A 24,903-nucleotide genomic window follows, 5' to 3' on the forward strand; every position below is an offset into this window, starting at 1 on the left:
TGGTGTTACGGGAAAGGAATTTTGTTATAGTTCTGACTTGTTGACTTTGATCTCTGTTTAATCAATTCGTGAAAGACTGGTGAGAACTGGCCAGACCATGCTATACTGTATGACTGCTCCAAATATGAAACAAAAAAATATGGATCTCATTTAAAAAAAAAAAAAAAAAAAAAAAGAAAAAAATCACATACAGCAATTCACAGCAGGTGACTTGACAAAAAGAAGTTGTTTTTAAACAAAAAATAAAATTGTAAACCATGAAGATTTTAAAAGGCACTAGTGTGTTTGTGTGTGTTTTTCCAGTCTCCGGGGTTCGTATGGTTCTGTTTATTGAGCATAGTAGTTTGTGAATTTCCACTTCTGAAATGGACTGCTTGAATTACACGTTGCCATCTTAATGGTATTGCCTGAGGGGCTGCCTTCAAGACAGAAGGGCTGCTGCAGATGCTCTAAAATGAGGTGGTCCATCTAGGAGGGGGAAGGGAATATAATAATATTAAGGATAATCAATGTGTTACTTTATTACAATTTTAAATTGAATGGAAAGTTAGCACCAATTTTTAAAATGAGGGATACAACATCATCAACCAGCAAACAACTCAAAATAATATTTGTCAATACCTGTATATAAATGTGTTTTTAAAATGTCTTTTACAATAATTTCACTTTGTCTCCAGTGAAGACACTTTTTTTTTTTTTTTAAGTCAGAGCTCTATAATCTATCTTCCTGTTACAAGTAAGATGATGAGCATCTTTTCTGATTTTCACAACAGTTTGGGTGAAGTTTTAATTACTGTCGTAAAGTCACTTTGGATAAAGGTGTCTGCTGAACAACAGTACTGTATAATTGTACATTAACAGATTTGTACAAGCTTATATAGAAAGGTGTTTTACTCACAAACGGTGGGTCCAATATAAGTGATTTGTGCAACCACCTTAGGTGATGTTTTGCATTGTCACACTGCTCTAGGCTCACTGTGCCTTTATCTATTGCAGTCAAACACAAGTTCTGCTGGTGGATCAGTCTCAACCAGGTGTGGTTGAAGTGCTGGTTCTGGAAGGGGGGTGGGGGGGTGGTGGTGGTGGTGGTGGTGGAGAAACATAAACATTCCTGCTTCATGTGTGCTGATAAAAAACATGTTCAGTATTTCACTTCACAAATATGGCAAACACACAATATATTATACGCGGCAGTGTCAATCAAATTATACAATACCCTACTCAGAAACTTCGACAGCTATAATAGGGCTGTGCTAAGATAGTCACACATCTTTTAGAAAGCAAAACACAGATTCGAAACTTTTAATTCTATATATCATATGTTACTGGCAGTGAAATGTATTATAAATATAGCCCTTTTAGTTTATTTACAGCTTTTTAATTCTACTTATCAGTGGTCTAATTCATTGCAGTGTAGTTTATCAAAGTACTTTATATATTTGTTATCAAGGCTTCCTTACGAGTGTAAGAAAGATCAGCTCTTTTTTGACAGATATGATCTTACTTTGAATAGATTCAAGACAGTATTAGCTTAGACTGTACTGTATGGATACACATGGAAAGCATTCTACATACAGCAATACATCAACTCTGCAAAATGTAGCCTCACCTGAATACTGAATTACATTAAAGTTAGGATACAGAGTTCACAAGTGAAATGAAGGTTTTCATATTTTACCTTTTCGTTGAGATCACAGACTTGGAACGACAGGGTGCTATTCTCAATTGAAAGACATTTTCTAACTCCGAGATTGAAAAGCTGTAATGAAAACAATAAGCATGTTAAAATAACTGATATACACGACACAGCATAGCTGAAATATATAAGGACTATAAATACATACAACAGCTGCTCTAACACACCAAAAAGGACCTATGAATCCATGCATCGACCTGATTTCCTGGCCATCCACTGCTGTCATTAAAATATTCTTAAAAGCATTCCAATTAAGCACTGTAAACTTACCAAATCATCTGATCTCACTAACGGTGCATCCAAGTCAGGGTAGACATTGTCCAGGTACCATTTAAAGTCTTTACACTTGAGATGTTTCCGGAGTTCTTTCTGTTGAGTCAGGTCTCCAATATCCATACGTTTCTTATCGAGAAGATGGTGGTAGCCATGCCCATAAAACAGTTCTTTGTAATCATCCAGCCACACCTCAACTACGCGGGCCAAATTTCTCTCAACTGTTCTGACTCGATCTTTAGGAAATTTATAGGGATTGTCACCCCTAAAAATATGGCCCACTCTGGAGCATGGAATTATCTCGATTTCTCCTCCGCACATCCAAATCTAGGGCAATAAACAAAACAGGCTTGTTAACAGAATTGACTTATCAATGGACAGCTAACTTATGTATAAGTGGCTAATACAAAAAAGATGGCTACAAGTATTAGGCAGCCCATAGTGAAAGTACATTAATTCCAGTAAATCTCACCCAATATATATTGCTATATTTCATTGGTGTCAGATTTTCCTATATGAAATGATGGTAAAAGGTGGATTTTTTCAATTGGAATTTATTTGAAGCTGTTGGAGAAGATGCTCCTTGCAGGTTTGTCATTGCCGTACTTCCAGCCAACTGCCTACAGTCGCGTGAAGGAATGACGTCGCAATTGAAAACACATCAGTCATTGTAAAAGCAGTCATCAGTCATTGTAAAAGCAGTCATCAGTCATTGTAAAAGCAGCGACTGGACTCAAATGCAAGACAGTGCCTCCAGCTTCTGAGAGTTTGAGTTCTTTTAAATAAATGACATGGAAAACATTTAGAATGTTTCATTTTATTAAAAACAATTCTGGAGAAATATACATACAAAAATTAAAACATTCTCAGGAAGGGTCAGAGAATTGTTTTTCCTAGAAGGACTCAAACTCCCAGAAGGAACTTGTGTGTCGGACGTGTTCCATCAATGGTAAATACAAAAGGCAAAAGAGCACAAGAGATGTTCACCACTTTTATTGTATATGCTTGCAATGAAAAAAATAAATACAAAAATAAAATACACCTTTAACATGTTGCCTCTTTCATTTACAGTAGGAGGGTGGGAGCTCTAATGGTAATACATTCTAGATCAGACTTAAAGAAATGATTTTGTTACTGCATATATTTTGAAAAAGTTTTGCAATCATTTTATATGGTTATTGATTTAAAATATCATACTGAAAACCCTCTCACCAAAGCATTATCCATTCTAAAATCAAATTTCACTATTCGTGTTTTGATTCTACTTTTCTTTGAAACTAAAGAATGTCGCTTAAAGGAAACTTGTAATACCTTAAAAGAAATCTCCATGTTTTCTCCACCCCACACATCAAGTCCAGGGTCATACGTGCCGAGTTCATAGAAATATTTCTTATCTATAGAAAACAGACCTCCAGCCATAACAGGACACCTGCAGAACAAATACAAGCACAGGTACAGGTGATGACAGCAACATACTGAAAACACATGTCCTTACATATCACTTCCATGGCAAAAAGCTTCAAGTAAGCGAATCCTTGGTTTTCTTTATGAGAAAGCTGTTTCCTTCCTACCTTATTGGGTCTGAATCCTTTATGTTGTTTCTCTTAATTTCTTCATCAGGGACCCCCATCCATCCGAACACCAAGGGCCATTTGAATATGCCTCTTTGAAAGTTGTCAACTATCATGTAACTACAGGAAAACACAAAAATACATATGAATCCCACTGTTTCTAGTCAACAAACATTATGCTGCCATTATTAGGTCAGCACAATGGAATATGTTTTTAAGGACTTTTTTTTTTTTGCATACAAGGATAACTAAGATTCTTGTAATAGATAAGACAGTGACCTGCACACTCACACCCAAAAACTGATTTAAATAACATATTGAATGAATTTTAATGGAAATAATAATTCTGGAGTTTCTCAGACCACTTCAAAATTATTAAAGAGCCCCTACATATTGGATATCCACCAAATTTGAACAATTAATGTCAGCATCTGTTAAACTATTTGCAAGGAATATCTAAATCCCTTTTCCAACTGTTCACAATACATAATACAGGTCATATAGGGTGTGTGTATGTAATAATTTAGTTGAACTTCATAGTTGTTACCTCATATCCTTGTCATTTATAACTTCAATTACTGGACATGCAACCTTTTTTCTGTCCATGTGCACCCTTTCCAGAAGTGGCTCTAACCAGCCCACATTACATTCAATGTGTGAGTCCAGAAATGTCAAAACTTCACCTGCAATAAAACCAGTTGTATAATAAACTAGTTAAATGCTCCAACTGAAAGATTAACATCCACCAACCCGCTTTTATTATTAAATAAAACTACTTCAGTAATAAATAGCATCTTTAAAAATTCATTTGTATACTCTTACTTAAATCTTAGTACTGTACCCTTGTCACAGCCTCTTCCCTTTTAACCTTTTATATATTCAACTTTTCATTTCTAATGCTTCCTTGTCATTGAACCATCCCTAAACGCACTACACTAAATCAGCCTTTCCTTCCATGTTGGTATACACTACTGTACTTCAAAGCTGTTTCATTCACCAATCCCTTACTGTGCAAGAGGTACACGCTGTATCCTTGTAGACTTTTCATATGAAAAGTATGAGAAACAAACGGCACAGTTATAAAAAGGGTTAAGTTGGTAACACTGAAACTAAATGCTAAGAAAACGTCTATTTTATTTCTCATTCATAAGTTATCAGCCATAAAACTGTGACTGTCGGTGAATGTTCTCTCTAACATCTAGGAGTTAATTTATATATTACCTACTCACTAGCAGTTGCCACAAAAATAAAATTAAAATATATCAAGTGAAAGAAATATGTAAACACAGTAGCGGCAAAAGATTGACATACCTGTAGCGATGGCTGCTCCTTCAAGCCTAGCTCGGATTAAACCTTGTCTCTCCTTTAGGTGAAGGATGTGGACCTTTGGATACTGGGACATATACTTGTCTAAATGATCTTTCAGGTATTCTAGAACAAAGAAAACTTGAAATTGGAGTGCATTTTTTTTTCACAAGTTCTGCAGAGGTTTGTAGAATGGACTCTGAGGAACTAATCTGGAGCTTGATCCTGCCGTACATTTCATATACAGTAGTTATAAACTAAGCAGTAATATTGCATTTAGAATGCAACTGGAGAAACCTCTACACATCTTACATGACACCTGTTGCACGGTTCCTGCCTACCTTTAGTACTGAAGTCATCAACTAGGATGACCTCTTTGATGAGGTGAGGTGGAGAACGATTTAGAACACTGTGAACAGATCTTAGAAGGGTGGACCACACCTCATCCACGAAACACATGATCACACTGGTGGTGGGGAGGTCATTGTGTACTCTGCTCTCTGCACACCTACAAATGTATACAGGATAAAAAAAAAATGATATACTTGTATGTCAATCAGAAAATGGAAACGTGTTATTTTTTTTTTTTTAAATCAAGGTTAATAAAATGATGCAAAAAAAATAAAATAAATAAATAATACAAACGTAGTCTACTTACCCAGAAGGCCTAGTGTCAGGAACAGCTCTGTCTAATGGGATCATGTCGCTGAGATACACATTAAAATATCCTTCTTTCCATTTATTTTTCGCCACCATTTCTTTGTCCTTTGGAACAACACCGGGCTCACCAAACTGGCCCGGGGCATTCGGATTTCTGGGACTTTGTGTTGCATCCACGTGTAACACTTTGTGCGTTCCAACATGATGCTGTACTGGGAGTGTAAAATGTACATTCAGAGTCTCCGCTTTCGTCATTGCGTTTAGAAAAGTGGATTTAAAGTGCTTCCCACTCTTGTTATTTACATTTTCCACTGCCTTTGAAATGTTGTTTTCGGTTTTGGGATAAATTTCTTTGTTATCTTGGGGAACCTGTTCTTTTGGAGGAATGACATCATTGCCCCCGTGGTCGTGTCCAAACCGAACACTATCATCTGTGTTGGTTTTTGGAGATATTTCAACTTTTTCCAAGGCACGTTTTTCATCTGCTTTATTCGACTGAGCATCGCTGGCCACAAGAACACGTTTTTTGTCAGGTCGGTTTAAATGCAATTCTTGTTTCTGCCCAACAGGGTGAACTTTTGTAAAATCTTTTACAAGGTCTACTGGCACTGCGACTTTGCCAACAGCATTGTTATCCCTATTTATTATTACAATAGTATTTTCCCTATTGGGTGCTTTCTGTTTTAATTTGACCTTTCTTTCTTTGTTGTGCTCCTCTGCATTAGGAGACATGTTCGTCTTTTTTGGAATGGCTGTACTGAACGCTTTTACGTCATTGCTTTTACGTTTTTCTTTATGTTTTTCTTCCAGCGATGTATTAAGTCCAGGTTGCCAAACAGGTTTGTCAGGCTTTACCGATGGTTTCTGTTTTCTACTCGGATTTCTGTTTGTTTCAGAAAATGTATCCTTATTGACATCGTTTTGCATTTTGGATTCACCGTTTCTTTCATTTTGTTTCAGTGGGAACTGATCTTTTTTGTTCGGGATAGAGGCACTGCTCATGACTTCTCTTGGTTTGTATTTCCCCCTTTCCTTTCGTATGATCTCATATTTTGTAAGTCTGCTGTTTACATCACTGAATGAAATCCTGAGTGCTGCCATGTCAAAAAGCAACCAAATGACAGACGCTATGAAAATAAATGCGAGTGCTCTTCCACTGCTTCTAAAATATGTCTGTATCCTCATCGTGCTTTTTTTCATATCGTTAATATTAAATAAACGTGATAAGTACTTTGTACGTAATGCATCCGGCTGTACCTGGTGTAAATCCGGAACGTCTGCTCTCAGTGTCCTTGTGCTGTAGAGTTAAACCAACATGCACACACGATTGCCTGCGTGGCAAAACAAAGCTTTAGGCGGCTGGTTTTGATGAAATGTGTACTTGTAAGTAGTGCTAACGTGATCATTTAATAATATATGGTTATTATTCAACGTTTAAAACACCTAAACAAATGTCAATTTTTTTACTGGAACCAAAAAATCTTACCAGACAAAGGACGTTTTGAATCGCCTCTGTCAAACCACGTTATCTCGTGTAAAGCGTATCTTTGCATTTTAATATTATTATTTTTCATGTCTCAACAGAACCAGAGGAAAGAGTCCAGCATTTCTTTTCCTGACGGGTGCATGTGCTCATCTGAAGAAAAAAATAAAATAAATACCTGACACTCCCAGAGCGGCATTTCCTTTATTGCATGCAGCTAGATTGCATGTTTTTACAGTAGGCTGTGGCTGCCTATCAATCGATGGAACACTTGTTTTACTTCTTCATTTGTGCGCATGCTTCTACTTTTTTTAAAACTACATTTGAAGCATGCATACCGAGAACTACTTAAAAATTATTGGTTTCTGTTTTACTTAATTTACACCAGTACGTGCTCCCCCCCCCCCCCCCCCCCCCCCCCCCCCCCCCCCCCCCCCCCAAAAAAAAAAAAAAAAAAAACAATCATGTGTTGCAGGTAACAAAACGCTTACCTATACCTTTCACTGGCTTATTATGATGCATGTGTCAGTCAGATGGGGTCCTGTTGCTTCCTAAACATTAAACAGGAAGTAAATTGACACTTTTTAAAGTTAATTTAAACCTATATTCTTGATCCACAACTGAGATACCACATTGTGTAAACAGTCAAAAATAGCAACTACATTTTAATAATTATTTTTTACACTGAGCTGTTTTTTTTAAGTTAATTCATTAGCACAACTTATTTTAATGACTAAGTCAATTTGCATATGAAAAGCATACATCAACAGGTATATCTTCATATCTTGATTTCAGGTGAAGCAGCTAATTAAATACATATACATATATGTACCGTACATTTTTATTTCACAATAAGTTGGCCAACTGCCTGGTACTCTGACAGCATAGCCACACCTTGGGGTGGGACTTACAAAAACATGAAGCTTTTAAAACAAAACAAAAAAACAAAAAAACTCAATACATAGTAAACCTGTTAGATCAAACCATTTTCTGTCATTTTTAAAAGTTTGTGTAAGTATTGGTCAAATTCAAACACAGTCCCTTCTTAATGTAACTAATTATCAAACCCTAAATTATGCATAAATTGTCACCATCAGCTAGATTCGGAGAGTTTGTGACAACTGGCACACCAGCTTTTAACACAGTTCAATGGGTAGTGTTGAGGATAGTGGTAAAACACGTAAGGCTGGTATATCACTGTACCTTGACCTGCATATGCATATGTTGAAACATACCTGATGTGTGTGAAACTGGGGTGACTAGTTCTGAAGATATAGCTATATCTACAGAACTTCTCCAATGCATGTCTGCACCCAGTTGCACCACATTCTGACAGGATGCATCCCCAGTAGACCAGGTTACGCACCTCACTACCAAGTGACTAAACAAATGATATCCAGGACCTTCCAAATACATAAATGATCTGGCCAATAACATTCATCCGGTAAAATATACAATTTGTGCGACACTAGTGCTTGTTCACAATTTGTATCCTTCCAGGTCTTTGTATTGGGACAGTATTTTCAACTGAACAGTGAAACATACCATGTAATGGTTACATCAGTGCAGAAGTGTAAATCTTTTTAGATTCCAAAGGAACTGTTTTCTTTTACGTCATTCTTAATACTGTACATAGCGTGCCTGCCTGCTCTTTGCAACATGCACAACATTGTCATAAATTACTTTTAGATGCTCTGACTGCAAATGTTCTGATTTTATATATGTACATAGCCCTTATATAGTTTGAAAGTTGTGATTTACTGTATATAGAAAAGTAGAATATTATGTTATCATGTCTTTCTCGATACTTGAAAACTTGGTATTACCTTAAACTCATACTTATACAGCAGATTTTAGTGCTACATGTATTCAGAACTCGGAACCGGGAGTTTTTGTTGACTCAGAAATGTCTTCATTTAGACAATGTGAGGAAGCTATAAAAAAGGCCAACAAGATGCTTGGATATATTGTGAAAAGTGTTGAATTTAAATCAAGGGAAGTAATGTTAAAACTGTACAATGCATTAGTGAGACCTCATCTTGAATATTGTGTTCAGTTCTGACCACCTCGCTACAAAAAGGATATTGCTGCTCTAGAAAGAGTGCAAAAAAGAGCGACCAGAATTATTCTGGGTTTAAAAGGCATGTCATATACAGACAGGCTAAAAGAATTGAATCTATTCAGTCTTGAACAAAGAAGACTATGCGGCGACCAAATTAAAGCATTCAAAATTCTAAAAGGTATTGACAATGTTGACCCAAGGGACTTTTTCGACCTGAAAAAAGAAACAAGGACCAGGGGTTACAAATGGAGATTAGACAAAGGGGCATTTAAAACAGAAAATAGGAGGCACTTTTTTACACAGAGAATTGTGAGGGTCTGGAACCAGCTCCCCAGTAATGTTGTTGAAGCTGACACCCTGGGATCCTTCAAGAAGCTGCTTGATGAGATTCTGGGATCAATAAGCTACTAACAACCAAACGAGCAAGATAGGCCAAATGGCCTCCTCTCGTTTGTAAACTTTCTTGTGTTCTTATGTTCATCTTGTTGGAGAGGACAAATTAATAGGGTGGGTGGTTCTGTCTGTTCTAGTAGAGTTCACCAGTGGGCCAAGCTCCTAGAAATACAGAAAAAATAAGTCAGCCTATAGGAGTTCTATTTTGTAGTCTCCAGTTTAGGGGCGTCACTTCACAAAAGGCTTGTATTTAGGGTGGGTCCCCCTCTCTGTAACAATACAACAAAAAAAACCCCTCTGGCATTGCATGCATAAACCTAGTGAAGCAGCCATTACAAGCAGATCACATGGAAGGTCATCGAAGTTTGTAAATAGGGTTACTGGACGAATGATGACTACCTTGATGATTTTAAGTAATACATAAGTATAAGTAATAGCAAGTATCCTTTTAGAGTTGTACCAGCTCAAAAAGAGAATAAAAACTACGAGTGGCCTGAGTTTAGCTTTTCGTTTCCCTCTTCGACTCAGTAACTTCTTAATGAAGGTTTTAGTTGAGTGAAAACGAAAATCTAAACTCGTGCCACCAGTAGTTTTTATTCTCATATTTGCAATTTTATTTCTGTATGTGTGTGGGACCCCCTCTGGCATTGCCCTGGTGCTTATGCCAGCCCTCTCTGGTATTATTTTGCTGTTGCTTAGTTGCTGTGACATGATAGATCTCACAAGCTAAGCACTTTTACTGACACATCTTAAACACTTGAACAGAATTATTAGTAAAACGATGTAACCCTGGTTCCATGAAAGAGAAGACAACGAGCAACAATACTTCTGGGATATAACTGCCACAGGTGAGGTATTTGCTGAGCATTCTATGTCAGAGCTGCCGATAGGCCCCTCTGGGGAGTGACGTCCTCAGTCCCGCCTATCGAGGAATGAAGTAATCACTCTGTGGAGATCATGTTCTCTTTTGCATTGAACCTGCGAATGCGAGTGATGTGACCTCGCAAGGTTTGTTGGTCGCCTTCTCTTTCAGGGAACCAGGGTTACAACCTATTGTTCCCTTTCAATTTGAAGACAACCAACAAAAATCGCAAGGGAGCGTGAGCGGACAGCAGATGAGTGATGTCTCGCTATCGCCAAACTAATTTTTGTGGTTTGAGCATGCAACCTCAAGGACCCTTGTCCTTAATTTGTGCTTAACATTGAGTTGGTAGAACCTGGTGAATGTAGGCAGAGTAGCCCAGCTAGCCACAGTAAAAATATCAGTCAATGAGGCACCTCTAAAGAAGACCCATGACATAGCCAGTCCTTCGGTAGAGTGCGCGGCCACCCTCCCAGGTGGGAGTAGGCCAGCATTAGTATATGCAGTCGAAACTGTGTCCACAACCCAGTGGGACAGTCGCTTCTCTGAGAGGGTTGACCCATGCTCCTTTCACCCTGACAGACGAAAAGCTGGTCGGACTGACACAACGCTCTCGTCCTATCCACATAACATCTCAATGACTGAACTGGGCAGAGGAAATTCAATCTCTGATTCTCCTCTGAAGAAAAAGGAGGGGGATGCAAAGCCTCTAGTTACGCTAATTGATTCAAGTGGAAAGCCGTAACCATCTTAGGGAGGAAAGCGGGGTTCATGAGTAACGACACCCTGTTTCCATCATCCCAAACACGCATACAGGAGCTGTGCGCTGACAGAGCCTGTAGCTCACTAACCCGCTTAGCAGAGGTGATACAAAAAGGCTATCTTCAAAGAGAGATATTTCAACTCTATGGAATGTATGGGCTCAAACGGTGCCTTAGTGAGAGCCTCCAATACTACATCTAGACTCCACTCAGGGAGGATGTCCTTCCTAGGAGGATGTAGCCGCCGAGCACCTTTAGAAAACGGGTCTCCAGAATATGAATATGGGGTGGGGGTTGGGTGGGGCAGCTGGGAAGACTAGGTCGGCCAGAGTGTCCTCAGCTCAACGCGCACCAGCGACCCCTGTGGTCTGGCTGGGCGCCTGCAGGCCTGCCTGTAAGCTGCCCAGGGCTGCGTTGTCCTCTGACGCTGTAGCTCTGAGGTGACTGCATGGTTAGTCTGCAGTGTGTAAAGAAGTGGTTGGTTGACGGCACACACTTCGCAGGACAGCGTGTGTTTGTCTTCGCTACTCCCGAGTCAGCGCAGGGGTGGTAGTAGTGAGCTGAGCCTAAAAATAATTGGACACGACTAAATTTGGGAGAAAATAAAAAAAAGAAAAATAAAAAAAAGGCTATTACCTTGAAAGCACTTTACCAAATGTATGTGAAGACGTAATTATGGCCTGGAATTGTGTGGTATACGGATTTGCTTTCCAGTCTGTTGTTGTTAACCTGGTTAGAACTGTCCATTTTTCTTGTATGTAGTATTTTTACTTTTTAACCCTACTGGAGGAAGCGTCTCTCTTTTCTCTCTTTGTTGTTTTTATAATTGTATTTAAAAAAAAAAAAAAAATAGCTGCAAAAAGCAGAGGAAAAACACAAATAGCAGATGCTGTAGGTTAGAGAGCAGACTGCAGTTGGCGTGCGGTGTAGGCTGTTGAAGTAAGAATTTATTTTGATTTTTTTTTTTTAAACGGAGAGCAGTTGCGCAGCGTTTCAGCTCAGTCCTCAGACGCCGAGTTTCTGATTCTGGGAAGAGGCAAGCCTAAATAAATTGCCGTGGAATTTACCAGAAAACTTGAAGTGTGAGCTCTTTTACAAAGAATCAATCACACAACTGGAGAGGTTTATACCTACCTGGTTGTGAGACGCAAAAAAGAGAACATGATCTACACAGAGTGGCTATTATTCCCTCCTTGGGCGGGACCTCGGACATCAATCCCTGGAGGATCCTATCGGCAGCTCTGACATAAAATGTTCAGTAAATACCTGACCTGTGGCAGGCATATCCCAAAAGTATTGTTGTTGGTCGTCCTCAAATTGAAAGGGAACATACCTTTCTCTGTTGATGCCTCTGCTCCAGTTTTGTAGTTCTTTATTTAGTCTACAATTTACTGTCACGAACATTCAATCAAGCTGTACTTGTAATGTTTCAATATGGCCACTGGGTGGGGGTAGAGACCTCAGAAGCCTTCAGTTTGGATTGCCTCGGTTAAAGTTTGTAACCATACACAGCAGCATCCCTAGAGCACCCTCTGCTGCATCTGCCGCGTCTCCTCAATGTCATTAATTTTAGGAGAAAAAAAATAAAATTAAATCCCACTCAGATTAACCTGGGACGGATCTGCATTCCTTGGTGGCTGGCCTTGAATACAAACCCCCAGTTTTATTATAATGTTTGCTAAATGATTGCCCTCAGGCACCCCCTCCAGCTCCAGTTGAAAGCGTGTGTGTGTGTTTTTTTTTTATTTGCCAAAAACTAGATTGATCTTTTTACAAACATCATCTGGTGTGGGGGGGGAGCAATACTGATAGGCCTGTACGTACAGTGTCTGTGGGAGCATAGAGAGAGGGCTACATCTGGGTGCCAACTAAATACATTGCAGGATTTTAACCCCTCTTCACATTCACTGTGAAATTCAACACCATTGTTGCTGCATTTTCCAGTGCCTCATACAGTATATGACTTGCAAATGAGAAGACACATTTGAGGTTCTTGATGGGCTGCTAACAAGAGTTTGGAGGTTCTTTTCCTGTCTAGGTTCATAAATAACTGGCAAGATCATTTAAGATGGAAAGTACTTTTAGTTATCTTGTTAAAAAGTGGTGGAATACAAATCGTGTCGTGGTTTGCAAATGGAAAATGACGTTGTTTAAGCCACCATTAACCATAAAGTGTCCCTTCTAACCATTCACATAAGAACCTTCCAACAGTTTTTGAAAATTGCAGTCAGTATAAGAATTCAGCATGTTTTCTTTTATTTATTTTACTGTTAACTATTGAAATATCCCTATGGCCAAGATAATGTGTTTATTAATCATTTGTATTAGAAATACTGTATCAAAGCATAGATGGTAATCTTAACAAAAACAGTTTTCTAGAAGAAAATGACACAGCGTGCACATAACTTTGTTTAAAAAAATAAATTACAGATGTCTTAAGAACATGCTAATCAGGGATTGGAATTAAACAACAGTTGGTCTGTGTAATTTGCATGGAGGTCATGTTTTGCTATTATGTCTCTTGTCGAAACAGACAGGCTGTAAAAGACTACAGTAGAATCTGACCCAGTGACATTTTAAATTCCAAATTATGCACAACGTGTGAATTAAATTAATTAGAGAATTCATTAAGAAATATGGCGAACGGAAACGGGTGTAATATTTAGTTATGCGAAGTCATTTTCTATCATTGTTAATCCTAATTTGTTACATAACATTTCCTCTGGTAATTTATTTTTTTTTTTTTTTTTATGTTAACCGTGATGAATGCAACTTATTAGCAGTTTAATTAATCACTATTAAAGTGGTAAAGGCAGTAAATCTGCTGCTGTTGCTTGGACAGATGGTACCTATCAATGAAACAAGACCTTTGCACAAGTCATTTAAATGCAATTACCTGTTTTTTTTTTTTTTTTTTTTTAAATACAATTGTAATATTTGTGTCTGCTCTTTTACTAGAAAGGAATTATGATTTGCTCTACAATTATAGTTCCTAATGGAAATATATTTAGGAACCAGTCTGTCTTAATAAGCTGTAGTTTTTATAAATTTCTGTCTGAGAGGAAGAACATTGTAAGTACAGTAATAAAAACATGATAAGGCTATTTCAAGTTTTAACATCAAAGCACAGATCAGATGCTTACTCCTTTATTTATGTTTTTTTGTCACAGCATTCAAATCAAGATGACCAATATATCGACAAATATGAAAGAATTAAAACCAGTGTAATAAATGATAGAAAACCATTTTAAAACGTTATAAAACTTTATTAATTTCATATTTAAGCTCAGTTGTGTCATTCTCAACACTGGTGCCAAAACTTGGGATTAGTCAGCAAAATGTGGTTTGAACAGTTTGCCAATTATCCATTGCAAAATTTTATTAAATGGACCATGAAATGCAATAAATAAGTTAGAGGAACCAATCAGCATTTCAAAGATAAAAAACATAAGCAAACTGTATCACAGGTTTTAAATTCAGTCATTTGTAGTGAATACTAACAGCTCAGTAGCTAGTTAAGATGATTATAAATGTCCAGTGTGTCAGAATTCAATGCACGACAATGGCATGAGGTACAGAATGTCTTCACTTTGTAATGATATCCATTAATCAATAGAAAGGGCACACAGCCCCTGCTATATAACCCACAGAGAAGTCAGCAAGGTCCCTTTTGAGTTCTTATCATTACAGATTAATTCAAAGAAGCCCAGAATGCAAATTTGTGGGCATCTGTCTGTCACTTATATAATTGTAACATTGTGCAAAACTGCTTCAGCCAAATATTTTCTGGCCCCTCAAACTATTTTGTGTTTTGGCACCAGTGTTGAGAATGACACAACTGAGCTTGAATATGAAATTAATAAAGTTTTATAACGTTTTAAAATGGTTTTCTATGATTTTTTACACTGGTTTTAATTCTTTCATATTTGTCGATATATTGGCCATCTTGATTTGGATCCCATGTTGAATCAAATATGCAAACCTATTGGTAATTGAACATTAAAAGATGTAATAGTGCGATTCAGTAATATTTAAAACACGATTACCAGACTCTCCTAGTACTGTATGCTGAGTGTAAGTAATAAAACAGATGTCCAGGTTTAGCCACAAGATGGTGCTTTTGATTTTGTTTGTTTGAAGTAGATCTTTAAACACAATTTGATTTGGCAATGTGAACATTTACTGTTTGCGTTAAAAGTTTAGAATTATTGTGCTTGTAGCATAAAAGCAACTTCATAAATATTACCTGTTTTATAAAATAGGTTTATGAAATATAGGTTGTGAACAGGGATTAGCTATAGTCAGTTCTAGAAGACAAAAATGCATTGATTAGAATATCGTTTGGGTCAACAAAAACCAATGTCAACAACAACATTATTAATTAATAATACATTATTTATTACTTCAAATTACAAGCCTGCTTGTTAATGCAGGGTATGGTTGGGCATGTAGACTGAAAGCAGGTCATTGCGATAAGAAAGGGCAAGTATAGAGTTTGTGTTTAGAGTTTCATGTTTCTTTTATCTGTCTATCAGTGCTAAGTGCTGCTAAAGTAGCATATCAGATTATGATCTGCGGGAGAGACATATTGAACACTCTACATGCTCAACAGACTGTTTACTACAGTCTCAAAACCACACTGAGACAAAGAACTGAAACGTGTGCATTTTACTGTACCAGATTCTTTTAATTTTACTCAAATGCAGTTTTTCTTTTAAATTCTGAGTTAAGGAGCTTTGACTTGAGTTCAGAAGCTGCTCTTCTGTTTTAGCTTCCAGACACAGGTATAAGTAACACACACAAGTGTCTGTATTCCAGTAAGAGCCAGTGCTATACAAAAGGTAACCTGATCCACAGTAGCTGTTCATTAGATTGTGCTGACACTTACTAATATAAAGACACTTCAACTACTGTAGAACTGAAGAGCAGCTTCTGAACTCAGATCAGAGCACCGTATAAAAAAAACAAAAAAAAACACAATATTTGAGTTATTACAGTAACCACTCAGAATGATATAAACTTTAAACATCATGGCTCTTTTCCCATCATTTTCACAGAGGTTTGTTTTAAATTGTACTATATAGCTATTGCCTGCAAGTAAACAACCCTTCAAAGAAGACACTGCTGGTGCCAGCTTAATAAGAGCTGATTTTCTGGCTTTTAGATCTTCAAAGCCAATACAATACAACACAAATCCTTTTCTTCTTTTCAATCTTCCTTGCTTCATATAGTAATATGACAGTTGATACAATATGATCACCTGACTACATGGCACTTAATGTAAATATATTGCATTTGGCTTTGTGTTAAGAAGAATAATATATTTCATCACAATGGATTTTTCTCCCTATCTCCACAGTGCAAAGGCTAGATCATCCCAGAGGATGCAACAGGTTTTATACCTGGCTAAATACATACCATGTAATCATTGTATAAACACTTGAAGGGTAACATATATACAATATTTCTAATATGCTATAAATAACCAATTTACCAAAGGAAAGGGATACCCATAAAGCACATTTTAAAATTGATCCTGCATGAAGTCTCGTTGGACCATTTCTACTTATAAATGTTACTTATTTGGTATCAAAAGTTCCTTTGCACAAAGCAGCAATTGATTTTATTGCAGAATGTTGTCTTAAGTTTTTACAGCCTTTATTATTACAAGTTTTTGCATACATAACTTCTGTAATATAAACAAGGTGACCAACTGAAGTTTCCATCAGCGATCATTCTTGAAATGTTACATAGCTGGCAACAAATATGGGAAAAAAAGACTTCCAGTTTTCAGAAACTTAACTGCTTTTGTGAAAATTGTATGAAGTGCATGGGAAAGCACATGGTTTTTATTATCTCACAATTGCAAAGGGGATGGATGAATATAGTATTTAAATTAACTATATTTTTCAACAAATGAAATCAATTCTATTCTATGTTACTTTTCATCTGCCTTTTGTCTTGTTGCGGAATCTTTTCTGTTTCTCTCTCTCATTCATCTATTGTGCCCTTTCCTTGATCTGATAGCATTAAACATATAATTAAGTCATAAAGGATGGAACTGATGAGTATAGCAGATGGTAATTGCCTCCTACATTTGAATGAAATGATATGCATTGCTACAATTTACAGCCTTCGCCTCATATTTTATTCAGCAACCTTTTATCTCTTTTCCTGCAGAATTATTCTGCAATAAATTTAGACATCTTATCAATAGCTGGAGTGATAGTGGCAGAAACAGAAGGAAAAAAAATTGAACTTCCTACATTTTACGCTGTTTAAAATAATTTTCCATAATAATTGAATTATCAGAATTATCACCAGAATAGGTTAAAACCAGAATAGGTTTACTTTTTAGGAGGCTTGTCTTGCTAGTAGACAAGCTGTCGCTCTTTTGATATTGTTCATTACAACTGCCAGAAGTATTGTGCTAAAGTTTTGCTGCTGTTGGCCATGCCATCAACTCTGAAAGCATTCAGTTTTTGAGTGAGCTTTAAAGATCTATTCATTGTTTCTTAATGTAGTTGGGAGCTGATTGCTTGCACAGAAGTGCATGTCTTAAAAACATTTTCATGCCCAATATTTTTATAATTATATTGTACACATTGCATTACACAAAGTTCCCTTTGACAAGTGGGTATCAAGTTGCGACATATTGATATAAACAATTAATAACAGGTGGTACTGTGTAATAGATGAAGTGCACATGCAGAAGTATGCAAATGGTGTACTGCAGGATGGGTAGTCACCTTAATTAACAGTGTTATCTTTGGGGATTTTATTTTTGCTAGTTTTACTGTATTTCCTTTGTTCCACTCAGCTAATATAAGTATCCTCCTTGAGGTAGATATTAGCCTATCCCCACAAAAGTAAATAATGCATGTGTTGCATTTATAAAATAAAATATCTTAAAAAGACAGCATACAGAAAATCTCTTAAAAATAGCCTAATCCCCCACTAACCAGAAAGAACACTATCTAATGAGAACCACCAAGGTTAAGGTTAAGATGAAGACAGAAACACAGCCAATACCTTTCTTTTTTGTATGAGACAGTGAAAGCTGCATCACACGCGAGATAGCTGTAAATCAAAGGGTGGTCAGTTCACTCCTGGTAGGGTTTTAGGGTTTTATGTGGTATTTTTAGCGACAAGCAGTTCATATCACTTTTAAACTGGAGCCTGTAAACCGTATCAGAACCATCACTGGTTAAGAAGACTTAATTCTGATTCCAACTGCTGACATGAAACCTATATATATGCTCCCTTGAGAAAGATATGTACAACATGTATTGAAATGTTGGGCAGCTGGCTCTTTGAACTATATATATATATATATATATATATATATATATATATATATATATATATATATAATAATTAAATGTGGGAATATCCTGGTTTCAAATCAACATGTTTATACATGCAGTGATGTTAATAAGAGTCATTTTGTAAAACAGTTTAACTTGAAAGAACATTAGTTTGACATTCAAGTGTTTCTGCTTTCAGCTTTAAACTGGGTACAGTAAGTGTAGATTTGTATACATATCATTGGTAAATAGTAAGAAGCAAAACATAGATCATAAACCCTGGACATCTCTGAGAAATGTACTCATGATCATGCAACAGTATTGTACAATCCTGCCAATATGTGTAAGCCTCAACACATGTCTTATTATTTTAAGAAATAATAAAGTTATTTAGCAGTTTATGTATCTTTCTGTCAGTTTTATGTCTATAAATGGATCTGGTTAATATTACTTGTCCACTGCAAGTAGATTAGTGTGTTTCACTTTGAGAGCTGTAGATCGAGCCAGCTTTCACCGATGTGCTAGGAACACTATTAGTTGTTTTCACTGTGTGTCAAGTGTTGACATGTTACCTAGACATGAAAACACCATTTTTAATCAAAAATTGATTTCTTGTGTAAGTACCACTATAGTTTGAGACAATTTACTGTGTGAACACTTCCACAAGGTTTAAACAGTGTAATTCCAATTCCCTTGATAGTGGCCGTTTTTTAGGTTGTTAACACTGCAAAGACTAAACCTGAAAATGGTGTAAAGAACCCCAAAAATGTTTAAAGCACTTTTCTTTGCAGAGCACTGTGAATTGTGATGTCAGTCCTGCTAGTGTATAAATGTCCCAGGATGCACAAAAAAGGTTTTACCGTTGGCCTCTAGTTAGAGCAGCTCCCCAAATCCCTATCTGAAACTGTGAAGGTCTGAAGGAACTTTCTTTTACAGGTACTGCTGTTCAGCTCCCCTCTCACTGTGATCTTACTGCTTCTAATCACGGTCTCAGTTACCTCTGGACACCTTTGATGCTTCTTCTAAAGTTTAACTAAAAAGATCTGGGATAATTTGAGGGGCTAGGCCTAATTTGTTCTGACTATCACAAAATTTTACATTAAGGTAGAAATAGAAAAATCTACAAATTGTTTAATATCAACAACTTTGAAATCAGACAGTAATTTTAAAGCATAAAGACAGATTTGTACAAAATAAGGAAAACCGCAATGAGATATAGTCCTCTAAATAGTCTGCATTTACAATGCAATGACAGCACAAAGACAGCTACAGTAGAACAGTATGAGATAAGGATGGAAGTGATACTGCACCACATTGGTGACATTTTCATATTTTGACAATGAACCAAAATACACTGAGTTATCCTGTACTGTATGATTTCAGTACCAGTGAGCTACCGTAATAATCAAGATTACAGGTGTAAGATTTGTTCCAAATACATTGTGTTGCTATTGTTGATAATGCCATGGTTTGCTAATGGTTCTGCTATGGATTAGTAACATTAACAGTAGTATTTAAAAATAAAGTTAAATGATTGACATTTTGAAGGTCAGTCAACTGTTTAAAGAGCAGCTTGTGTACGGTTATGACTATGAATGATCTTAAATAATATATTCTTGTTGTTTAGATCTGCTTATTACCATTTTGTTTCAGTCATCACATCCACTTACATCCACTAGAGGCAGTGTTGCAGGGGGACAACCTTATGATTATATTAATGGTTGATGATGAGAGCCCCACTGAGGCTACAGGGATGCTTAAAAGGTTTACATTTTAAAGTCCCCAGCATGTGGCGACTGAAGCAGCTATGATATTTCCTTCCTATACTCCATGCTCTTTAAGTATATACAGTATACAGCTATCATAAATGAATGAATAAATACATAAATATGAATGCTCTTTTGTTACATTGTTATTACAGCCATTTTATTTATAAGGTACGCATATTCATAATTTCATAGTAGGGCATTCCAGATGCATTGATAGATGGATGCCCATAATTTTGCCAAAAGGTTTGTAGAGAGACACTATACATGTTGCTGCAAGTCGCTCCACAATGTTGCACAATATAATAACATTTTCCAAGCCCTAGCTTTACCTTGCTAATTTATATTTTAGACATGATTTCTGAGCAGTCCCTGGTGGAATACTGGTCTCAGCTGATATTTGAAACCGGTAACAGGCAATACAGGTTTTAGTCTCATGTTCTCATGCTGCCAAGCAAAGGGATATGCCAGCTGGAAGGCTTATACAGCAGAGGCAACAGAATATCAAGGACAGAATACTCACAAAGAATAGGTTTTATACAGTTTAATGGTTAACCTCGGGCAAGAAACACTTTGCTCATATTGGTCCACTGCTGTTGAACACAAGGGCTAACATTATGTTAACAATTTTTGTTTTTAGCTTTAAGCAAAATTTCCGACCATACATGATCTGGTCACTTTTACTGACACTCCAGAGGTTCCAGTTGCTGGTAACAGACTGGAAAAAAAAGATAATGTGTTTGATCGATCAGCATGAAAAAATGTCATTTAGGGGATCAATAATAGTTTATAGTTGACAGAACTGAAGGACTACATTTATTTCTCCCTTTGATTGAATAAACGTTTTCAGTGGGGCTGTAGATGTAAGGCAATCCTAACCCTTTTTTCACTTCAAGCAGGGATCACACTGCAGTGTTATTGCAAGCAATCTGTATTTAAAACTAATATACAGCACACTGAATAGCCAGAGGCTAAAGTCACTGAATGAAACTAATGCATGTTTTTAGGTTGCTTGTGAGGTGAATTAGAATGATAGAAATAACCATTTCCCATTTTGTTTTAATATTTTACCTTTGTGAGTGAAATGATTGGATTCTGTGTGCAGAAAATCATTTGTATTACATTGTTTTGATGTCTTGAAGTATATTAAAGGCAAACAAACCCCATCTTTTCTATAGTGGAAAAATAATTTCTAGTACTCAGTCCTTTCAAATTACCTTCAGACTACCTTCTTATACTCATTTTCCTTGAAACCCCTGAAGACACAACAACCCTCACAAATAGAGGAGGCACAGTAAGCTCTTGCTGGCTCGTACACCTGTTCATTATAGTCACAATCAGGATCATAAACACTCATTTTAATAAACATAAAGTGCATGGTCCTACTTTTAAGTTATTTCAAAGTTTGCAGCCATTTGTTATTGTAAGAGTAACAGAATTACTGTATCGTTCGTAGCTGTGTCTTGTTAACGGGCCCATAGAACTGCAATGGGATAAGCATGGCAAAACTACAGGAATTCAAATGGGGATGAATTCGCATCTTGCAGTCGGAAGAGGAGTTTCACACTGTCTGTTGCACAGTGACTGGCCTGCAGTGATTATTCATATAGTTCAATTACATAGAAATAATGTATACATATTTTCATAAAACAATTTTTGCTACAAGTTTGACTAACAGTGTTATTTAAAAGTCTGTTCTCCACATGTGTGTATATATAAAATATATATAAAATTCTCATCTGGAATTATTATTAAAAGGCAGCCATCATCAATAACTTTACAAAGTTTTATATAAGCTGTTTTGTACCTCTCAGATACAAAGGTCTATGTTGTAATTGTATCCATGGTGCTCTGAGCAAAAGATGCAGTAATTGCCCACACAAAACCTGTAGGACCCTGAAAGCCAATGGTATTGAAAACAGTTAAAAAAACCTTTGACCATTGTTCCATAGTCCAGTTTCTGTTTTTTTTTGTGTGCATATTTTAGCCTTTTACAACTTTTGTTGTTCCCCTTTTTCAACAGAGGTACTCTTACTGCAACACATCCTTTAAGTCCCGATTTCAAAAGTGACCTTCGTACTGTTGATTTGAAGATAATAATGGAAGATAATATCCTTAAGGAATAGAAAGAAGAGAAGCTTTGAATTGTCTTCTGCCAGTTCTGTTGTTAATTCAAAGCTTGTCTTCTTTCTATCCCATAAAGATATTATCTTCAAGTATTGCTCATCCTTGTTAGACAACTTTTTTGGTCTTCCATTCCTAGGATTGTCAATTACAGATAATGTTTCTCTGTACTTGTTGATTATGCTTGGATACCACACCTTGAAAATTGAAGAATAAAAAGTGTACATTTAGTTTAGTATTTGTTTCACACCATAGATGAGTGATGTAGCTTTTCAAATGTGTTTGCTTTCCTATAATGTGTCTGAAAGAAAGGGTTGATTTGAAGCACATTGTTGCAGATATTTTGATTTGAAGCACAATGTTGCAGATATTTTGATTTGAAGCACAATGTTACAGATATTTTGCCCAGCGCTCATGGTAGGATTCACAGAAGCTCTGTGAGTCGCTTTCTTTGTAGCACTACATTGACTCGTATAAAAGGGGTCACAAAACCTGACCCTTTTTCAGCTACTCAATTGCCTTCCACAGTTGGATACAAAGGAACATTTCTCAATAGTGGTATTTCAGTTAGTTCAATTAGCAAGACTGACTAGTGCATGGACTGGCTATTGTTTGATAAAATCTATAATTGCCATAACCTTCTTGATAGAGATGGGCTAGATTATAAGAAAATGCTTAGGGACTGAAAAAACTGAAAGACTAAAACAAATTCTGTATATATTATATAGCAACTAACTTGGTAAATGTTAGAGAAAATGCTAGGATTGCGTTTTACCTCCAATGCCCTATTAACTCCCAATCATTATCATCTCAAACTGTTTCTCCTAATTGGTCATTAGAAAGCATGTTTAGTAACAGGAAGGGCACTTTGCTAATCATTTCATAATATCATTATATATAATGTAATCATTAATACATACCTTATATATATATATATATATATATATATATATATATATATATATATATATATATATATATATATATATATATTTCAAATACCTTTTAAGTTGATGGAATAATGGTATTATTGTATACTTTTAATTTTTATTTTATTGTACTTATTTTAATAATAATTGACATGTTTTGGATACTTTTGTGCTGACTAGCGTAGCATTTTGTCAATGTAAAAATATCACAAATCAACCCCCTTATTTTTTTTTAATTATTAGATTTCTTTGTTGCATAACCTATATGGCTGTAGACAAAAAGAACAGCTGTTGTCATTAATTTACAACACATGTATTTGGGTTCTTTGTCTCTGTTTAAAGTTATAATAACCAGAAAAAAAAGACATCTGAGGTGGAAAAACTGGTATTAAAGACCCTTTTAAAATGATTGCTGGTTTACTTTGCTCAGAGAGAAAGCTATAAACATACCATAGGGCTTATAAAAGGAAATGCTGCCTCTTTATATTTATTTTTGGCACAGGTTTCCCAGTTGCTTCAGATGCATATTGCTCGTGTTCATTTTAATAAGGAAACATGTCAGACTTCCATGTCTCAGGGCAGTTTGCATGTTAGATGATCAACTCTTTACGGCCTCTGGTTGCAGGGTCATCAGTGGTGCTTCCAGGTCATAGTGAACACATCAGGGTTTGAGGCAATGATTGACCTTTCGACAGAACAGAAGAGACAGTCATTTTTTAGGGCAGAAATAATCATATTTAATTTGCTGCGAAGTTGTTTACTCATAAGTAATTTTTTTATTTTTTTTTCAGTAATCTGTGAACATTTAACTATGCAGAAGGCATTCTTAAAATACAATTCCTTTAGATAAGAGTACAGTACACATTTTCTTGTGTCACAATTAAAACTACAGTACTATTATAAAACAGTAACCTTATATAAACTTGGAATTTCCATATATATAATATATATATATATATATATATATATATATATATATATATATATAGATAGATAGAGAGAGAGAGAGAGAGAGAGAGAGAGAGAGAGAGAGAGAGAGAGAATGAGAGAGAGAGAGAAGAGAGTATTTGAATTGCTTACAGAAACACTCTTAGAATACTGCAGTTATTGCACAGCTATCCTCATGAGGGAAATAACCACAGCACTATCAAGGTTCATGAGGTATTCTGTTTATACTGTATAACATGTACATTGTTTTTGTAAAAGAAAGTTATTTAAACGTATATTTGGTAACTGATGCCAATTACTTTCCTTAGATGCATATTTTTTTAAAAATTTTAAATAGATGCATCAATATCCAAATGTTCAGCAAAGCATGGTACAGTATGTGACTGCATCACAAAGGTTGCTACCAGCCCAAGTGTATCCCCCTGTAGGCATTCTGCAGGCTTTTTTGAATGAAGGTTTCAGAGCAGAACAGTAGGGTTATATGTTCTGCTTACAACCCTTTGTAAGCAAAGCCCATTCTGATATATCAGTGTTCTAACATATTTCTCATGCATAATATAGTTTGTTGTTAAGTTACAAAGGTTATCTGTCTTTCATAATTCATGAAATACATATTTAATGTTTATAATAAACAGAAAAAGACTGTACAGCAAGTTTATTAATAATAATAATAATAATAATAATAATAATAATAATAATAATAATAATAATAATAATATTATTATTATTATTATTATTATTATTATTATTATTATTTTTTTTT

The 24,903-nt window shown here is 36.0% G+C and overlaps 1 protein-coding gene and 1 long non-coding RNA gene across 4 annotated transcripts; one reads left to right on the top strand and one right to left on the bottom strand.

Moving 5' to 3' along the window:
• Window positions 1–85: 85 nt before the first annotated feature.
• On the bottom strand, window positions 86–7,091 carry LOC121321453 (polypeptide N-acetylgalactosaminyltransferase 5-like). Of its 2 annotated transcripts, XM_041260415.1 has the most exons (10): window positions 5,504–7,091; window positions 5,187–5,353; window positions 4,852–4,971; window positions 4,088–4,223; window positions 3,541–3,660; window positions 3,281–3,398; window positions 1,967–2,296; window positions 1,679–1,759; window positions 899–1,054; window positions 86–468 (listed from the first exon to the last, which is right to left on the bottom strand). In XM_041260415.1, exons 1-10 carry the CDS (start codon window positions 6,703–6,705, stop codon window positions 328–330), a joined length of 2,571 nt encoding a protein of 856 aa, XP_041116349.1. In that variant the 5' UTR covers window positions 6,706–7,091; the 3' UTR covers window positions 86–327. The 2 variants fall into 2 exon arrangements, with proteins under 2 accessions (XP_041116349.1, XP_041116350.1); XM_041260416.1 differs by lacking the exons at window positions 86–468; window positions 899–1,054 and adding an exon at window positions 1,057–1,125.
• Window positions 5,951–7,401, top strand: LOC121321454. Of its 2 annotated transcripts, none has more exons than XR_005950941.1 (3): window positions 5,951–6,038; window positions 6,466–6,518; window positions 7,090–7,401. It is a non-coding gene; the product is annotated as an uncharacterized LOC121321454 (long non-coding RNA). The 2 variants fall into 2 exon arrangements; XR_005950940.1 differs by lacking the exon at window positions 5,951–6,038 and adding an exon at window positions 6,266–6,344.
• Window positions 7,402–24,903: the final 17,502 nt, after the last annotated feature.

The sequence above is a fragment of the Polyodon spathula genome, chromosome 10 (assembly GCF_017654505.1).
Source record: "Polyodon spathula isolate WHYD16114869_AA chromosome 10, ASM1765450v1, whole genome shotgun sequence".
In the NCBI taxonomy this organism is placed as follows: domain Eukaryota; kingdom Metazoa; phylum Chordata; class Actinopteri; order Acipenseriformes; family Polyodontidae; genus Polyodon; species Polyodon spathula.

Excerpts from the sequence above, each read along its gene's own strand:
- LOC121321453 (XM_041260415.1), bottom strand. The coding sequence starts at position 6,705 with ATGAAAAAAAGCACGATGAGGATACAGACATATTTTAGAAGCAGTGGA. Across the intron at positions 4,224-4,851 it reads AGGAGCAGCCATCGCTACAG|GTGAAGTTTTGACATTTCTG; the intron begins GTATGTCAATCT and ends GTTTTATTGCAG. Across the intron at positions 1,760-1,966 it reads TAGTGAGATCAGATGATTTG|CTTTTCAATCTCGGAGTTAG; the intron begins GTAAGTTTACAG and ends TTTTCATTACAG.